We start from the raw sequence: 12629 nt of genomic DNA on the forward strand, positions 1-12629 counted from the left end.
ATAAACAAAAGAGAGCGACAATTTTGAAAACTAATTTTTTTTTTACATTTTGCTATAATATCCCCAAAAAATGTATAAACATTTTTTTTCTTCCCTCTGTTTAGGCCGATAAGTATTATTGATTGGTTTGCGCAAAAGTTATAGCATTTACAAAATAAAGGGATAGTTTTATGGCATTTTTATAATTTTTTTTTTTTTTTTTTTGATTGTGACTGCGACATTATGGTGGACACATCGGACATTTTTGACACATTTTTGGGACCATTGTCATTTATATAGAAATTGGTGCTATACAAATGCACTGATTCCTGTGTAAATGACACTGGCAGTGAAGGAGTTAACCACTGGGGAGCAGTGGGGTTAAGTGTGTCCTGGGGAGTGTTTATAACCGTAGGGGGGCGTGTCTACGTGTGTCATGTCACTGATCTCTGCTCCCCATCACAGGGAGCCGAGATCAGTGACACTGTCACTAGGCAGAACGGGGGATGCTTGTTTACATTAGAATCTCCCCATTCTTCCTCTCTGTGAGGCGATCCTGGGTATCCCTGCGACAACCGAGCCTGCGGGACCCGCGTCCTGACTCTTGGAGCTTGCCGCAGGCGCACACCACTGGCCTCCTCTTAAAGGACAACGTACACGTACGTCAGTTTGTCTGTACGAGCCCTTCTGCCGACGTAGATCGGTGTGAGGTGGTTGACAAGCGGTTAAAAAGCATATGCAGCCAGCAAAAATGTTTGACTGAGAAGGGGTTTTGGCAGATGATTAACTAAATTTAACATATATGTTATAGTATTGTTTCTGTTCATATTCCTAAAGCCGCCCATAGACAGATACAAATTTGAATTTCAATCCCATCTATGAACAGGCTGCTGCTACTAAAGTCGATCTATCGATTTTCTTCACTACAGCCAGCCTGTCTGTTTTTTTTTTTCCCCCCCACCCTGCTGCTATAGTGGCCAGCAGTGACCATTATCCGTCAGTGGGGAAGGCTCCCCACTGGCAAAACACAATAGTGCTGCGGGGAGGAGTCCCTAATCAACACAGACTGTGTTGATCCGAAAATCAAATAATTTTTTTCTTTTTTTCCCAACTCAGGGTTGAAGGAGAATTGTATGGCCTGCCTAGCTCTTTATAGTGAAATGCTATTCTGGCTTTTTCCAGAACTGTGTTGTGTCTTTCCCAGGTTCCATCGATGTTTGGTGTCTTCAGGTTGGTCGGGAACCTATCCATCACTATCAGCACAACCAGAAAATCCAGGCACTAGCTCTGTGCCCAGAAACTGCTACTATAGCAACCGCATCCAGTTTTGAAATAAAAATGGAAAGGCCTGACGATAGAGGGTACTGGCGAAGTTGCTGCAGTTTTCAGACCCAAAAACTGGTGAGTTGTATTAACCCCAAAAAGAGAGCTGATGCCTCTTTCATATAACTTGTATGTTTTACACACAGTACAGTTAAGGGTACGAATAGTCTTTTCGGCTTAATAGAACAAATATTTTTAGTGGTGGCTAGTGCTTTAAAAAAATGTTTTATTTGTGATTCTATAGTCATTATTTTGTTCGTTACACACTTGGGGTCTGCCAGCTGCAGTGTTGTACAGTGGTTCTGCTTTACGACTTCTCACAATGCAAGTCTATGAGTTGACCGATACACTCCATATGTGTCTTATATCTTATCTTGACCGTTAAAGGAAAAGGCTACTTTCATCATCGTATATTGATGCTGTCACATTGCTTTTCTGTAATAGTAAAGCATTAACAACTCAAAATATGCACTCACAAAAATTTAACTTAAAATTGTACTTTTCCCAAATAACTTATGCACATATTTTTAATAATTATCTGCAGATGTTTAATTTATTAAATTTTTGTATAAATTGGGGCTTGTGTTATTGAGCAAAGGCTGCACGATTTTAGGTGCATTCCACTTGCATCGGTTTGAGGCACTTCTGAGATTATTTAGCGCTCATTTTTGTAGGTGCATTTGAGCTGTAGATGACCTCATTTTAAACCTGTTTTTACCTCTTAAACTGCATCAACCTGCTTTTAAGTTGCTTTTGCTTTGCCATTGACCTGTATGGGAAATAAGGCTGATTCGACATGCGCAAAAGCTCAGTTATCAGACTGTTATGTACACCGTAGCCATCAGCTCAATAGATCTGCTGATTACAATATGGTTTATATTTGCATTAATAGCTTTTTGATTTGATTTATGCACTTATCTAGATTTTTATTAATTTCTTTGCAGGTAAATTTTCTCCATTTGATTCAGAACTCTGAAGGATGTCCTGTTGCTGTTGCTGCTGCTGAAGAAATAGTATATCTCTTAAAGCCAGACGTCCCTGAAAAGATACTGCATTCTACATATGGCCACACAGTTACCAGCTTAGATGTTTCTCTTGATAAAGCGGCATTTGGAGTCAAAAGTTATGGCTGGTTTTCTAATAATGGCAATAAGGTAAAGAGGTTACTCTGACAACCCCTAATAGCAGTAGAACCTCACTGTTCTTAAATATTAAACATTTTATTTTTGTAAAATGTAAGGTTATGCCTTTAGGTGTAAGCGGTGCAAGCACTGCCATCTTGTGTTCTCTCCTAGAGCATTCTGGGAATCTAAAACCTCTGGGTGCTTTAATATGCAAATATCAGCTTGAAGTCAGTGCTTGTCCCTACTTTCAGACATCATGGCTGCTTATTAACCACTTGCTTACTGGGCATTTAAACCCCCTTCCTGTCCAGACCAATTTTCAGCGTTCAGCACTGCCGCACTTTGAATGACAATTGCGCGGTTATGCAACATGGTACCCAAATGACGTTTTTATTATTCCCCCCCCCCCCACAAATAGAGCTTTCTTTTGGTGGTATTTGATCACCTCTGCGGCTTTTATTTTTTGTTAAAAAAAAAATTGAAAGACCGAATTAAAAAATATATATATTTATTTTGTTATAAAATTTTGCAAACAGGTAATTTTTCTCCTTCATTGATGTACGCTGATGAGGCGGCAGTGATGGGCACTGATGGGTGTCAGTGATGGGCACTGATTGCTTACACTGATAGGCAGCACTTCTAGGTGGCACTGATTGGCACCACTGGTGGGCATTGATAGGTGGCAGTGGCAGGTGACAATGACAGGTGCTTCCTTCCTCTTCGGGGCCGATGTCCCTTTTAACATAAGCCGGTGACCGGCTTTTCTTTCTCCTCAAGCTGTCAGCGTGAGGAGAAAAGAAAAAAACTATCCCCGAGCTTTCGTTTACATCATGTGATCAGCTGTCATTGGCTGACAGCTGATCACATGGTAAGGGGCCAGGACCGGCCCCTTACTAGGATCGGTGATCAGCCGAGTCTCAGTTAGCAAGGGCGTGCACACAGGGGAGGACGTCTTATGATGGCCTCCCGGGAAATTGAGGTCCGCAATGTAGCCATCATTCGGCTATGGCTCGGACCTCAAGTGGTTAAGGTAATTTTCTCCTTCACTGACAAATAAGGGAGCCAGTGGATGGGGTCAAGCCCCATCTTCATTTAGAAAATCCATATTTAAAAACACCCAATGGTTTCTGGTTCCCAGGATAATTGGGAAATGTCAGTGCAAGCAAAATGACCCTGTTATGTTAGTGACTGACTGTTTTTTATTACATAGGCTGTAGTCTGTATTGGTACCCTTTAAAACGGAAGAGCCTGTACGAACACACAGTTGATATTCATTCTTATTTTTATAGACATCTTTGTCAATGAAAAGAGTATTAATTAAGATTATTGATGTATAATCATATTTAGCACCCCTACTACTATTTTGTTTATTATGTACATTCTTCAACATCTACTTTATCATTTATATGGCCTTTGTTCTCATTTTATAGCTAGGACAGATAAAACCTGTTGCCAAGAAAAGTATTTTTACAATAGCAGCAGTAATGAATAACACTGAATGGGTTAAGATAATTACTGTGTAAACGAATCATAGCCACAGAAATGAAGTAATCCAGATGGCTGCAGTGTGCTAGGTGCAGGGACTGGTGCTTGGCACTGCTTTCCCAGCTGACATCACCCTGCAAATCAATCAGGTTGCGCCTCTTAGGATAATTACTCTGTGCCCCCTGAAGGGAAAGGGAGCTTTATGATTGGATGTTTCCCATATCCACACACATCTCATGTTTAGGAAAAATTGTTTGAAATAACTGGTGATGAATAATTTTACATCTCTCTTAAGTGGGTTAATCGATCATCATTTCATGTTGTCATCTTGATTTCCGATAATTTTATGGCCATTCTTAATAATTTTGTGAGGGGTGGTATTGGGGATATTAATTTGCCCAGTGAGCTTTATAAATGAACTGCATTATATAATACAGTCCGTTTGAAAATCTAATATACTGTACACATTCAATGCATTAAAGTGGATTTTTATAGGACATGAAAATGTAATGCCATTAAGGAATTATTGCATCACTACTAACATCAGGCAGCAAGCTTGCCCTACCTTTCTTTTTAATATGGGTCTTATATAATTCAGAAAGGCTGAGTAGGCTTTTCACTGTGCCTTTTTTGTCAGGATTGCACCTTTTGTCACATTATTCTGTGCTGTGAAGTTTGCATCTCTGATCTTTTTTATTAGGCAAGTGCTGTTTGTATAGCACAGACCAACAGTTATGGGGATTTAAAAATTTGCCTGTAAATAGCCAAAAAATCTTGTCCAGAAAGGCTATTATTATTTATTTATTGCAATATCTGGTAATTTCTGCCAGAAAACATTGCAGCTGTGCTGAAGTGGATATCTCTGATCAGTTTGTCTTAAACTGAATTTCATGTAATCTACTGCAGCCAGAGCCCAGATTGCTGCACACATGTGGATATTCTTACTTGTTCTGCATTGCATAACTTCTCTCCCTAATTTCTGTGCCACCAGTCATTCAAACTTCAAGTAAGGTTTCAATCATTTTGGTGGCTGCATATTTTGCTTTGAATGTTTTAGGCTACATGCCCATAGACGTTGTAAAAAACGGGCTGTAAAGCCACTACAGACGCCAGGAAAAAAGTGGCGTAAAAACGCGATTTTATTCGAACCCAGTGCAAATTTAAAAAAACATTGCGTGAGGTTCCCTGCCAAGACGATACCAGACCCTTCGGTCTAGTATGGATCTTAAGGGGAATCCTCACACCACAAAAAAATGGCGTTGGGATCCCCCTAAGATTCATACCAGACCCTTATCTGAGCATGCAGCCCGGTAGGTCAGGAAAGGGGGGGCGAGTGAGCGCCCCCCCCCCCCCCCCCGGGCCATACTAAGCCACGTGCCCTTAACATGGGGGGGACACAAGAAAATACAGAGAGTGAGATGTCGGTCCTCAAGAAAAGGGGCATAACTCACAAATCCATTCAGACCATGGGGAGTGTCAGCCCTAAAGCTAGGGCCCTGCTCCTCCCACCCCAAAGCACCTTGTCCCAGTTTTGATGAGGACAAGGGCCTCTTCCCAACAGCCCTGGCCATTGGTTTTCAGAGTATGCGGGCGGGGGGCTTATTGGAATCTGGGAGCCCCTTTAATTAGGGGGCCCCCAGATCCTGGCTCCTCACCCTATGTGAATGAGTATGGGGTACAACGTTACCCCTAACCATTCACCTGGGGAAAAAAACGTCAATAAAAAAACACACTACGCAGGTTTTTAAAGTAATTTATTAGGCAGCTCCAGAGGTCTCTTTCAACTTCGGGGGTCTCCGGTGTCTTCTCCTGGGCTCCTTCGATATCTTCTGCTCTTTTGCTAGTGGTTGCCTGGTCTTCTCCATTGTCTTCTTCCCTCTTCTCTTCCATTATTGACTCGAATCTCTCTCTGTAATGCCGCGTGCGCAGTGCACAATGACTTATATAGTCATGGGGGCGGGGTCACTAGGTGATGTCATCCAGTGACACTGTCCCTTATGACGCCACAGTCCCATCGTGCCCTGGGACTGTGATGTCATAAGGGGCGGGTCACCGGATGACATCACCGTGGCCCCGCCTCATGCCTATATAAGTCATAAGTATTACAGCAGGAGAGGGAAGAAGACAACAGAGAAAAGTGGGCAAAAGAGCAGAAGATAGCGGAGGAGTCCGGCAGAAGAAACCAGAGACCCCCGAAGTCAGAAGAGACCCCCGGAGCTACCTAATAAATTACTTTAAAAACCATGTAGTGTGTTTTTTTTTTTTTGTGACACTTTTTTTCCCCAGGTGATTGGGTAGGGGTACGATGTACCCCATACTCATTCTCATAGGGTTGGGGGCCAGGATCTGGGGGGCCCATTATTAAAGGTATGGTCCTGGAGGGGGGGCGCTTGCTTGCCCCTCCTTTCCTGACCTGCTGGGCTGTGTGCTTGGATGAGGGTTTGGTATGGATCTTAGGTGTTGGGATTCCCCTTAAGATCCATACCAGCCCGAAGGGTCTGATATCATCTTGGGGGGGGAACTTTTTTTTGCGCTGGGTTCTCCCCTCAAGATTCCCAGGACACAAGTCGCACCGCAAGTCGGATCCTCTTGATCCAACTTCTGGTGTGACCTCTATTCCAATCAATGGGCTCCCATAGGGAACCACTGATTTTGACTAGAGACCGAAACGCCGGACGAGGCTTAACACAGCATTAAGCCTTATTAAATCATGTTTCGCACCTTTTGCTGCCGTCTGACGTTTTTACAGCTCTAGCGCCTCAGAATGCACTGGTCCTGGGTTTTTTTTTTGCAGCTTAAAAACGACGATGTCATTTACAGCTCAAAAATGCCATGGTGGGCATGAGGCCATAGGCTAACATGGAGAGGCGTTTTTAAGCTGCAAAAAATGCTCAAAAAAACGGCTGTAAAAACATCCATGCGCACAAGGCCTTAAGGTTCCTTGCGGCAGAAGCAAGGAAGCAATTAAACCTCTGTATTAGGTGCTTGCTTTAGCTTTACTAAACAAAAATGCTGTACTAACACAAATGAAGTACAATTTTAGTAAAATACATGAGTATTACAGCTATGCCTACAATGTACACATACTTCCTATAGCATAATTTCCTGTTCTGAGTTCCCAAAGCAATCCAACAGGTTAGTTAGCATATGAATAAGGGGAGCCTTAGCTTCTAAACAATACATGGTCTTAAAAAAGTTGCTCCTTATTTATGCTATAAAAATTACTAAAATAGCCATAGCTACACACTGGGATGAAACACTTGAACTTTGTACTGACACTTTCGTATGTCATGTTTCTGTATGTGAGAAACAGCAAGGAACCTACCTACAGTTTGTTTTGGAAAAATATCTTGTACTATACTAACAGGCCAATATAAAAAGTAACCAGCTATCTGGATTGTAGTTAAAAGGGAGTGGCATGCACTGGTGCAAAACACATATGCAGGGATAAAAAAGAAAACAACTGAGGTGATGAGAAAGTAGGCTTTGAGTGGGTTGTACCTTTTACGATTCAGCTTATTAAGCATTAACTCAAGTAATGCGGGGAGGTAACTTCCCTATTCTTGTGCAGTACAGCCACCATTTCCATAATTAGTCATACTTGAATTTTTCATTAAACAGAAGGATTGCAAGTAAACTGAAAATGGTGTAACCAATTTCCACCCCCAAAGATTCTTGTTGATTGTATAAACAAATCCTTCAGAAGATGGAACGTGGACATTGAGAATCCCTCCAGTTACCATAGTGAATCTGTGAAGGTGTCCCTCATTGGAGAGCTAACAGCTACACAATACAACACAAAAATAGTAATGGTGTGAGGGATAAATAAAGATAAAGGGGTTAAGTTGATTACTTTTTAAAAATAGTGAATTTTAAGAATAAAGAATGGGGTGAGGTTGATATATTTGAAATGGATGATAAATAATCCCCCTTCCCATTCATACAAAAAAGAGGGAATTCCACCAAAATGGACACAAACACCACTGAAATTAGCTGGCTATTTATGAGCAATGAGCTAAAAATAGGGAACATCTCACCTTTAGCCTTGAAAAAAAAATCAAGGGACAAACAATATCAGATGAACCTGGTTCTATTGGCAATAATTCACATTCACACAACAAAACTGTTATCCCCTGTTTGCTTTTTATACTACCCCCTTCCTTCTCAAAAAAGGACCAGATAACCTTGTTATCACTGATATAGTAAAACAAAATAGTATAATACTATTCTTACTATTTTCTTCTTATAAGAAACATAATGTAACTATACAGTGATTAAATAGAAATGTTCTCATTTACTTATACAGTGAATATGTTGATTTTATTTTTAAGAAAGTAATCAACATCATTTCTGTAGCGTAGTAGGAACATTTCTAATAAGAGATCTTGCATGTGCCTATTAAAGTTAAAACACTTGTAATGAAGTGTTGTTTAAAAGTAATAGGTTTTTTTTTTGTTCGTTTTTAAAAAAGTGGCTGGGTCTCATAAAAATGGACCACAGCCCCGGACCTGTATTGCACCCTATGTAACTCTCTACCTGCAAAAGAAAAGAAACATCTCTTCACTAGAACTATTTTTACAGTAACCACAATGTCTCAATTCCTCCCCCAGGCTTGTCTGAAATAGAGGTCGACCGATATATCGGCCGATATTTGCCGTTTTTTAATTAATCGGCATCGACCGATTGAGCTGATAAAAAGGCCGATTTAGAACAGCGGGACTTGGAAATGACTTCTGTAATAGAAGTCAGTGTAAGTTGCCTGAGTCGTCATAGAAACGTCTTTCCTCCTCTCTGGGCAGCCTGCCAAGAAAAGAACAGAAAGATACAATGTTTACACTTGAATGAATGAAGTCATCTCTGTGTGTAGAAGTTCTCAGTTTAACCATTTAAAGACTAAATCTTTTCTGACACTTGTTGCTTACAAGTAGAAGTCTTGTATTTTCTGCCAGAAAATCACTTAGACCCCCCCAAAAAGTATATATATTTTTTTAGCAGAGATCCTAGGGAATAAAATAGCGGTTGTTGCAACATTTTATGTCACACGGCATTTGCGCAGAGGTCTTTCAAATGCATTTTTTTGGGGGGGGGGGGGGAAATGCACTAAACGATAAAAAAAAAAAAAAACTAAAACAGTAAAGTTAGTCCATTTTTTTTTTTTTCGTCCAAAAGTTTTGAGTACTTGTTTGTTTTTATTTTATAGGCTGCTTGCACACTGGAGCGGGCAGACGTTGATGGTAAAATGTTGCTAGTTTTAGCAGTGCTTTACCATAATTTTAGCGGTGCTATTCGGCTGCTAGTGGGGCACATATAATCCAGCTAGCGGCCGAAGAAGAGGTTAAATGCGCCTGTGAAGCACCGCTGCCAAATCGCATTGCATGCGCTTGGGCAGTGGTGCCCATTAATATCAATGGGCAGGAGTGGTGGAGAAGCGATATACACCACTCCAAACGTGCTGCTTGCATCGCCTCAGTGTGAAAGCACTCTGTCTTTCACACAGACTGCAGGGGAGCCATTTTGCAGGCACTTTACAGGCGCTATTTTTAGCCCAAAAGCGCCTAAAAAAACGCCCCAGTGGGAAAGGTGTCTGTTAGGTTTTATGAGATGAAGGGGGATATAAAATAAAATAAAAAATCGGCCTAACATATCGGCCCAAAAAAATCGGCATCATATATCGGCCGCTATGATTTCTAAATATCGGCATCGGCCAGAGAAAAGCGCATATCGGTCGACCTCTAGTCTGAAATACTTGGTCTTTTCCCTGTTCACAGCCAAAAAAAGACTAATCTTTTAGTAGATTCTGCTTCTTTTTCTTCAGACCCACACTTCTCTAAATGATTACACGTAACTATAATGCCCCGTACACACGAGCGGACTTTTCAACATCCAAACTCCGACGGACTGAGTCCGTCAGACTATTCGATCGTGTGTGGGCTGCAACGGACTTTTGATTCGCCAAAGTCTGACGGACTTTAGAAATGAAGCATGCTTCAAATTTTCCCGACGGAACTCCGCCGGACCCGGTCCCCTTCGAAAAATCCGCTCGTGTGTATGCTACTCCGACGGACTAAAACCGACGCTAGGGCAGCTATTGGCTACTGGCTATGAACTTCCTTATTCGAATCCAGTCGTACGTCATCACGTTCGACTCCGTCGGAGTTTGGTGTGATGGTGTGTGTCCAAGTCCGTTCGGTCGAAAAGTCCGCCAGAACTCCGTCGGAACTCCGGCGGAACTCCTTTGGAGGTCTGTCGGACATAAGTCCTCTCGTGTGTACGGGGCATAACAGTCCTTGGGACATTTTTTTTCCCCAAGGCTCCCAGATATGCCCAATTCTCAATACAATTTTCTCTCTGATTTCAGGTTGCCAACAAACATTTAATATCCTCCTCCTTACCCTGATCCTTTTCCTTATGGTAGATCATGCATGTGACCTTTTTTGGGCATTGGGTTCTTCTCTGAGATTTCTGATACTAACAAACACATCCCACCCTAGCTGGAACACTAGGGCTCAATCTCCTCCAGTAATAGCATGATCCTACAATGGCTATGCCCCCTTTCAGTTGTGGTTCACCTCTCTCCTGTTGGCTGCTTGGTATCAGGCAACCTAATTTGCTAAATCTTTTTGTCCTTGATCAAAGACACTGGCCAACGATCTCTCTAATCTACGACACAAATACTAAATGGTTTGGATAGCATATTATCCATCATTGCCTCAGGTAGAAGATATGGACCACTTGTCCTCATAGTTCATTGCTATGTCAAATCATGCTAATTATAAAAGAAAAAAAAATTCTTACATCAGGGGACACAGAGCCATAGTAATTACTGTGGATTATATCGGACCATCAGGTGCTGGACACTGCCACTCCCCTTAAGGCGTGAACTTCCCTCATATAACCCCTCCCACTACTGGGAGTCCTCAGTTTTTTCGCCAGTGTCTAAGGTGTTGGGCACATGTAAGGATGTGTTGTACTGAGCTCCACGGGCACTAATCCTTTGAGAGCCAGCCAACCTGGCCGGATCCGTTCTTATGTCTCCGTAATGGACTAAATGAATGGTACCCGGGCTTCGTCATCCGAAGACGCTAGGTTTTGCTTGCAAATGTTTTAAGAGCTGGGCCCTGGGACCCAGTACTTTTTGGTAGTAAGGCCAATAAAAGTTTACTGGCAGGGTTTTCTCGCAGGTCCAGGATTGTGGGATAACCTAAGTGTTCCCCGGTTCCTGAAGGTTTCTTTTTAAGAGCCTACCGTGAATCTCTCCTTCCATGTATTGTGGTGTCATGTCATGTCTGTGTCACCACTGGACCAGGAACTCCTCTAAGGGTTCTAAGAGGTTATCGGTATACAACAAATGAAAAACCCTTCCAAAAGAATTTCTTCCTCCCCTGAGGGGTAAAAAGAAAAATACGGCCAGTCAGATGTGCCGTCAAGGGTAGAACACTTCTGTCCCTGTGTATTTCATACAAACAGGTTTTTTTTCTCCTACCATTTAAAAGATTATTGCTATATGTCTCTCCATAGTAGGGCTATACATAGCAGATTCCCATCTAGTCCTCTGGGCCCTTTTGTTGAGGTACAGGAGGCTGGGGATCGGGTAGATCTTCTGAACTATTGGAAGATACTTATTTTTCCTCTTTGGAGGATCCTAACAGGGAGGGAGTAGCCACACAAGTCAGGTGTTTGTCTACACCCTTACTTAACCCTTTTGTTGCCTGCAGCACAGGCTCTTGAGGTATCTACTTCTAATAGGGTTCATTTGAACCTCCCCCACCTGAGGATGTTTTTCTTATTCATGCATAGCTATGTATTCTGAATGCGAACATTTCTATGAAAGAAATGGGGGGGGTTCCAGCTATTAATGCTGCAATCACTTCAGTGAGCAGAGCCTCACATGTCCAGTGGGTAATGCACTGATGTTAAAGGATCCAGCAAATTAAGGTTTTATTTTCCTTTAAAAGAAAAGATGTCTTTTGCAGTTCTGGCTGGAATTGGCGTAGCTCAGTCCATTAACCCTTTAACATCTGCTCCACTATTTTGGTGTAGCACATTTTGAGTCACTCCAATGCTTTGGAATGTGGACTCCAAGGGGTTAAGGAACAGGTGTGAGATACCTGAAAGTTCTGCCTGATCAGCAGGCCTCTATGGCTCAGATCGAGGTCAGATCTGTAAGACCAGAACTTGGTCTTCGGTTCAGACGTTTATCCGATTTTTATCAAATCGATGTTAAAGGTCATGAGAATATTGCCTTTGGGCACAGCATATACTGCAGGCTGCAGTATGAGTCTTCTGGCCTCCTGTTTCCTTGATTCTGTCTCCCCCCTTCAGTTGCCATTGCTATGGGACATCCCAAATAGTTATTACTTTGGCTCTGCGTCCCCTGATGTAAGAAAAGAAAATAGTATTTTTATAACAGCTTACCTGTAAAATCCCTTTCTTTGATGTACATCAGGGGACACAGGGATTCCTCCCTTCCTCTTATACACTTTGCTCGGCTACAAAATTGAGGACTCCCAGTAGTGGGAGGGGTTATATGGGGGAAGTTCACGCCTTAAGGAGCATGCCAGTGTCCAGTGCCTGATGGTGCAATATAACCCACATAGTTATTACTATGGCTCTGTGTCCCCTGATATACATCAAAGAAAGGTATTTTACAGGTAAGCTGTTATAAAAATCCTATTATAGTCCTATTGTCACTTAACCACTTACAGACAACTATTTTGC

The 12629-nt window shown here is 42.0% G+C and overlaps 1 protein-coding gene across 1 annotated transcript in view; it reads left to right on the top strand.

The window, feature by feature from the left end:
* The window catches only part of FBXW8 (F-box and WD repeat domain containing 8), a 209536-nt gene that overhangs the window by 148424 nt on the left and 48483 nt on the right, over positions 1–12629 (top strand). Inside the window, exons 6-7 of the mRNA XM_077462047.1 lie at positions 1184–1380; positions 2247–2456. Of these exons, the coding sequence (XP_077318173.1) occupies positions 1184–1380; positions 2247–2456 (407 nt within the window). The remainder of the gene's footprint in view (positions 1–1183; positions 1381–2246; positions 2457–12629) is intronic.

The sequence above is a fragment of the Lithobates pipiens genome, unplaced genomic scaffold, assembly GCF_037356315.1.
Source record: "Lithobates pipiens isolate NorthernLeopardFrog02 unplaced genomic scaffold, aLitPip1_a1.2 Scaffold_3, whole genome shotgun sequence".
NCBI classification, from domain to species: domain Eukaryota; kingdom Metazoa; phylum Chordata; class Amphibia; order Anura; family Ranidae; genus Lithobates; species Lithobates pipiens.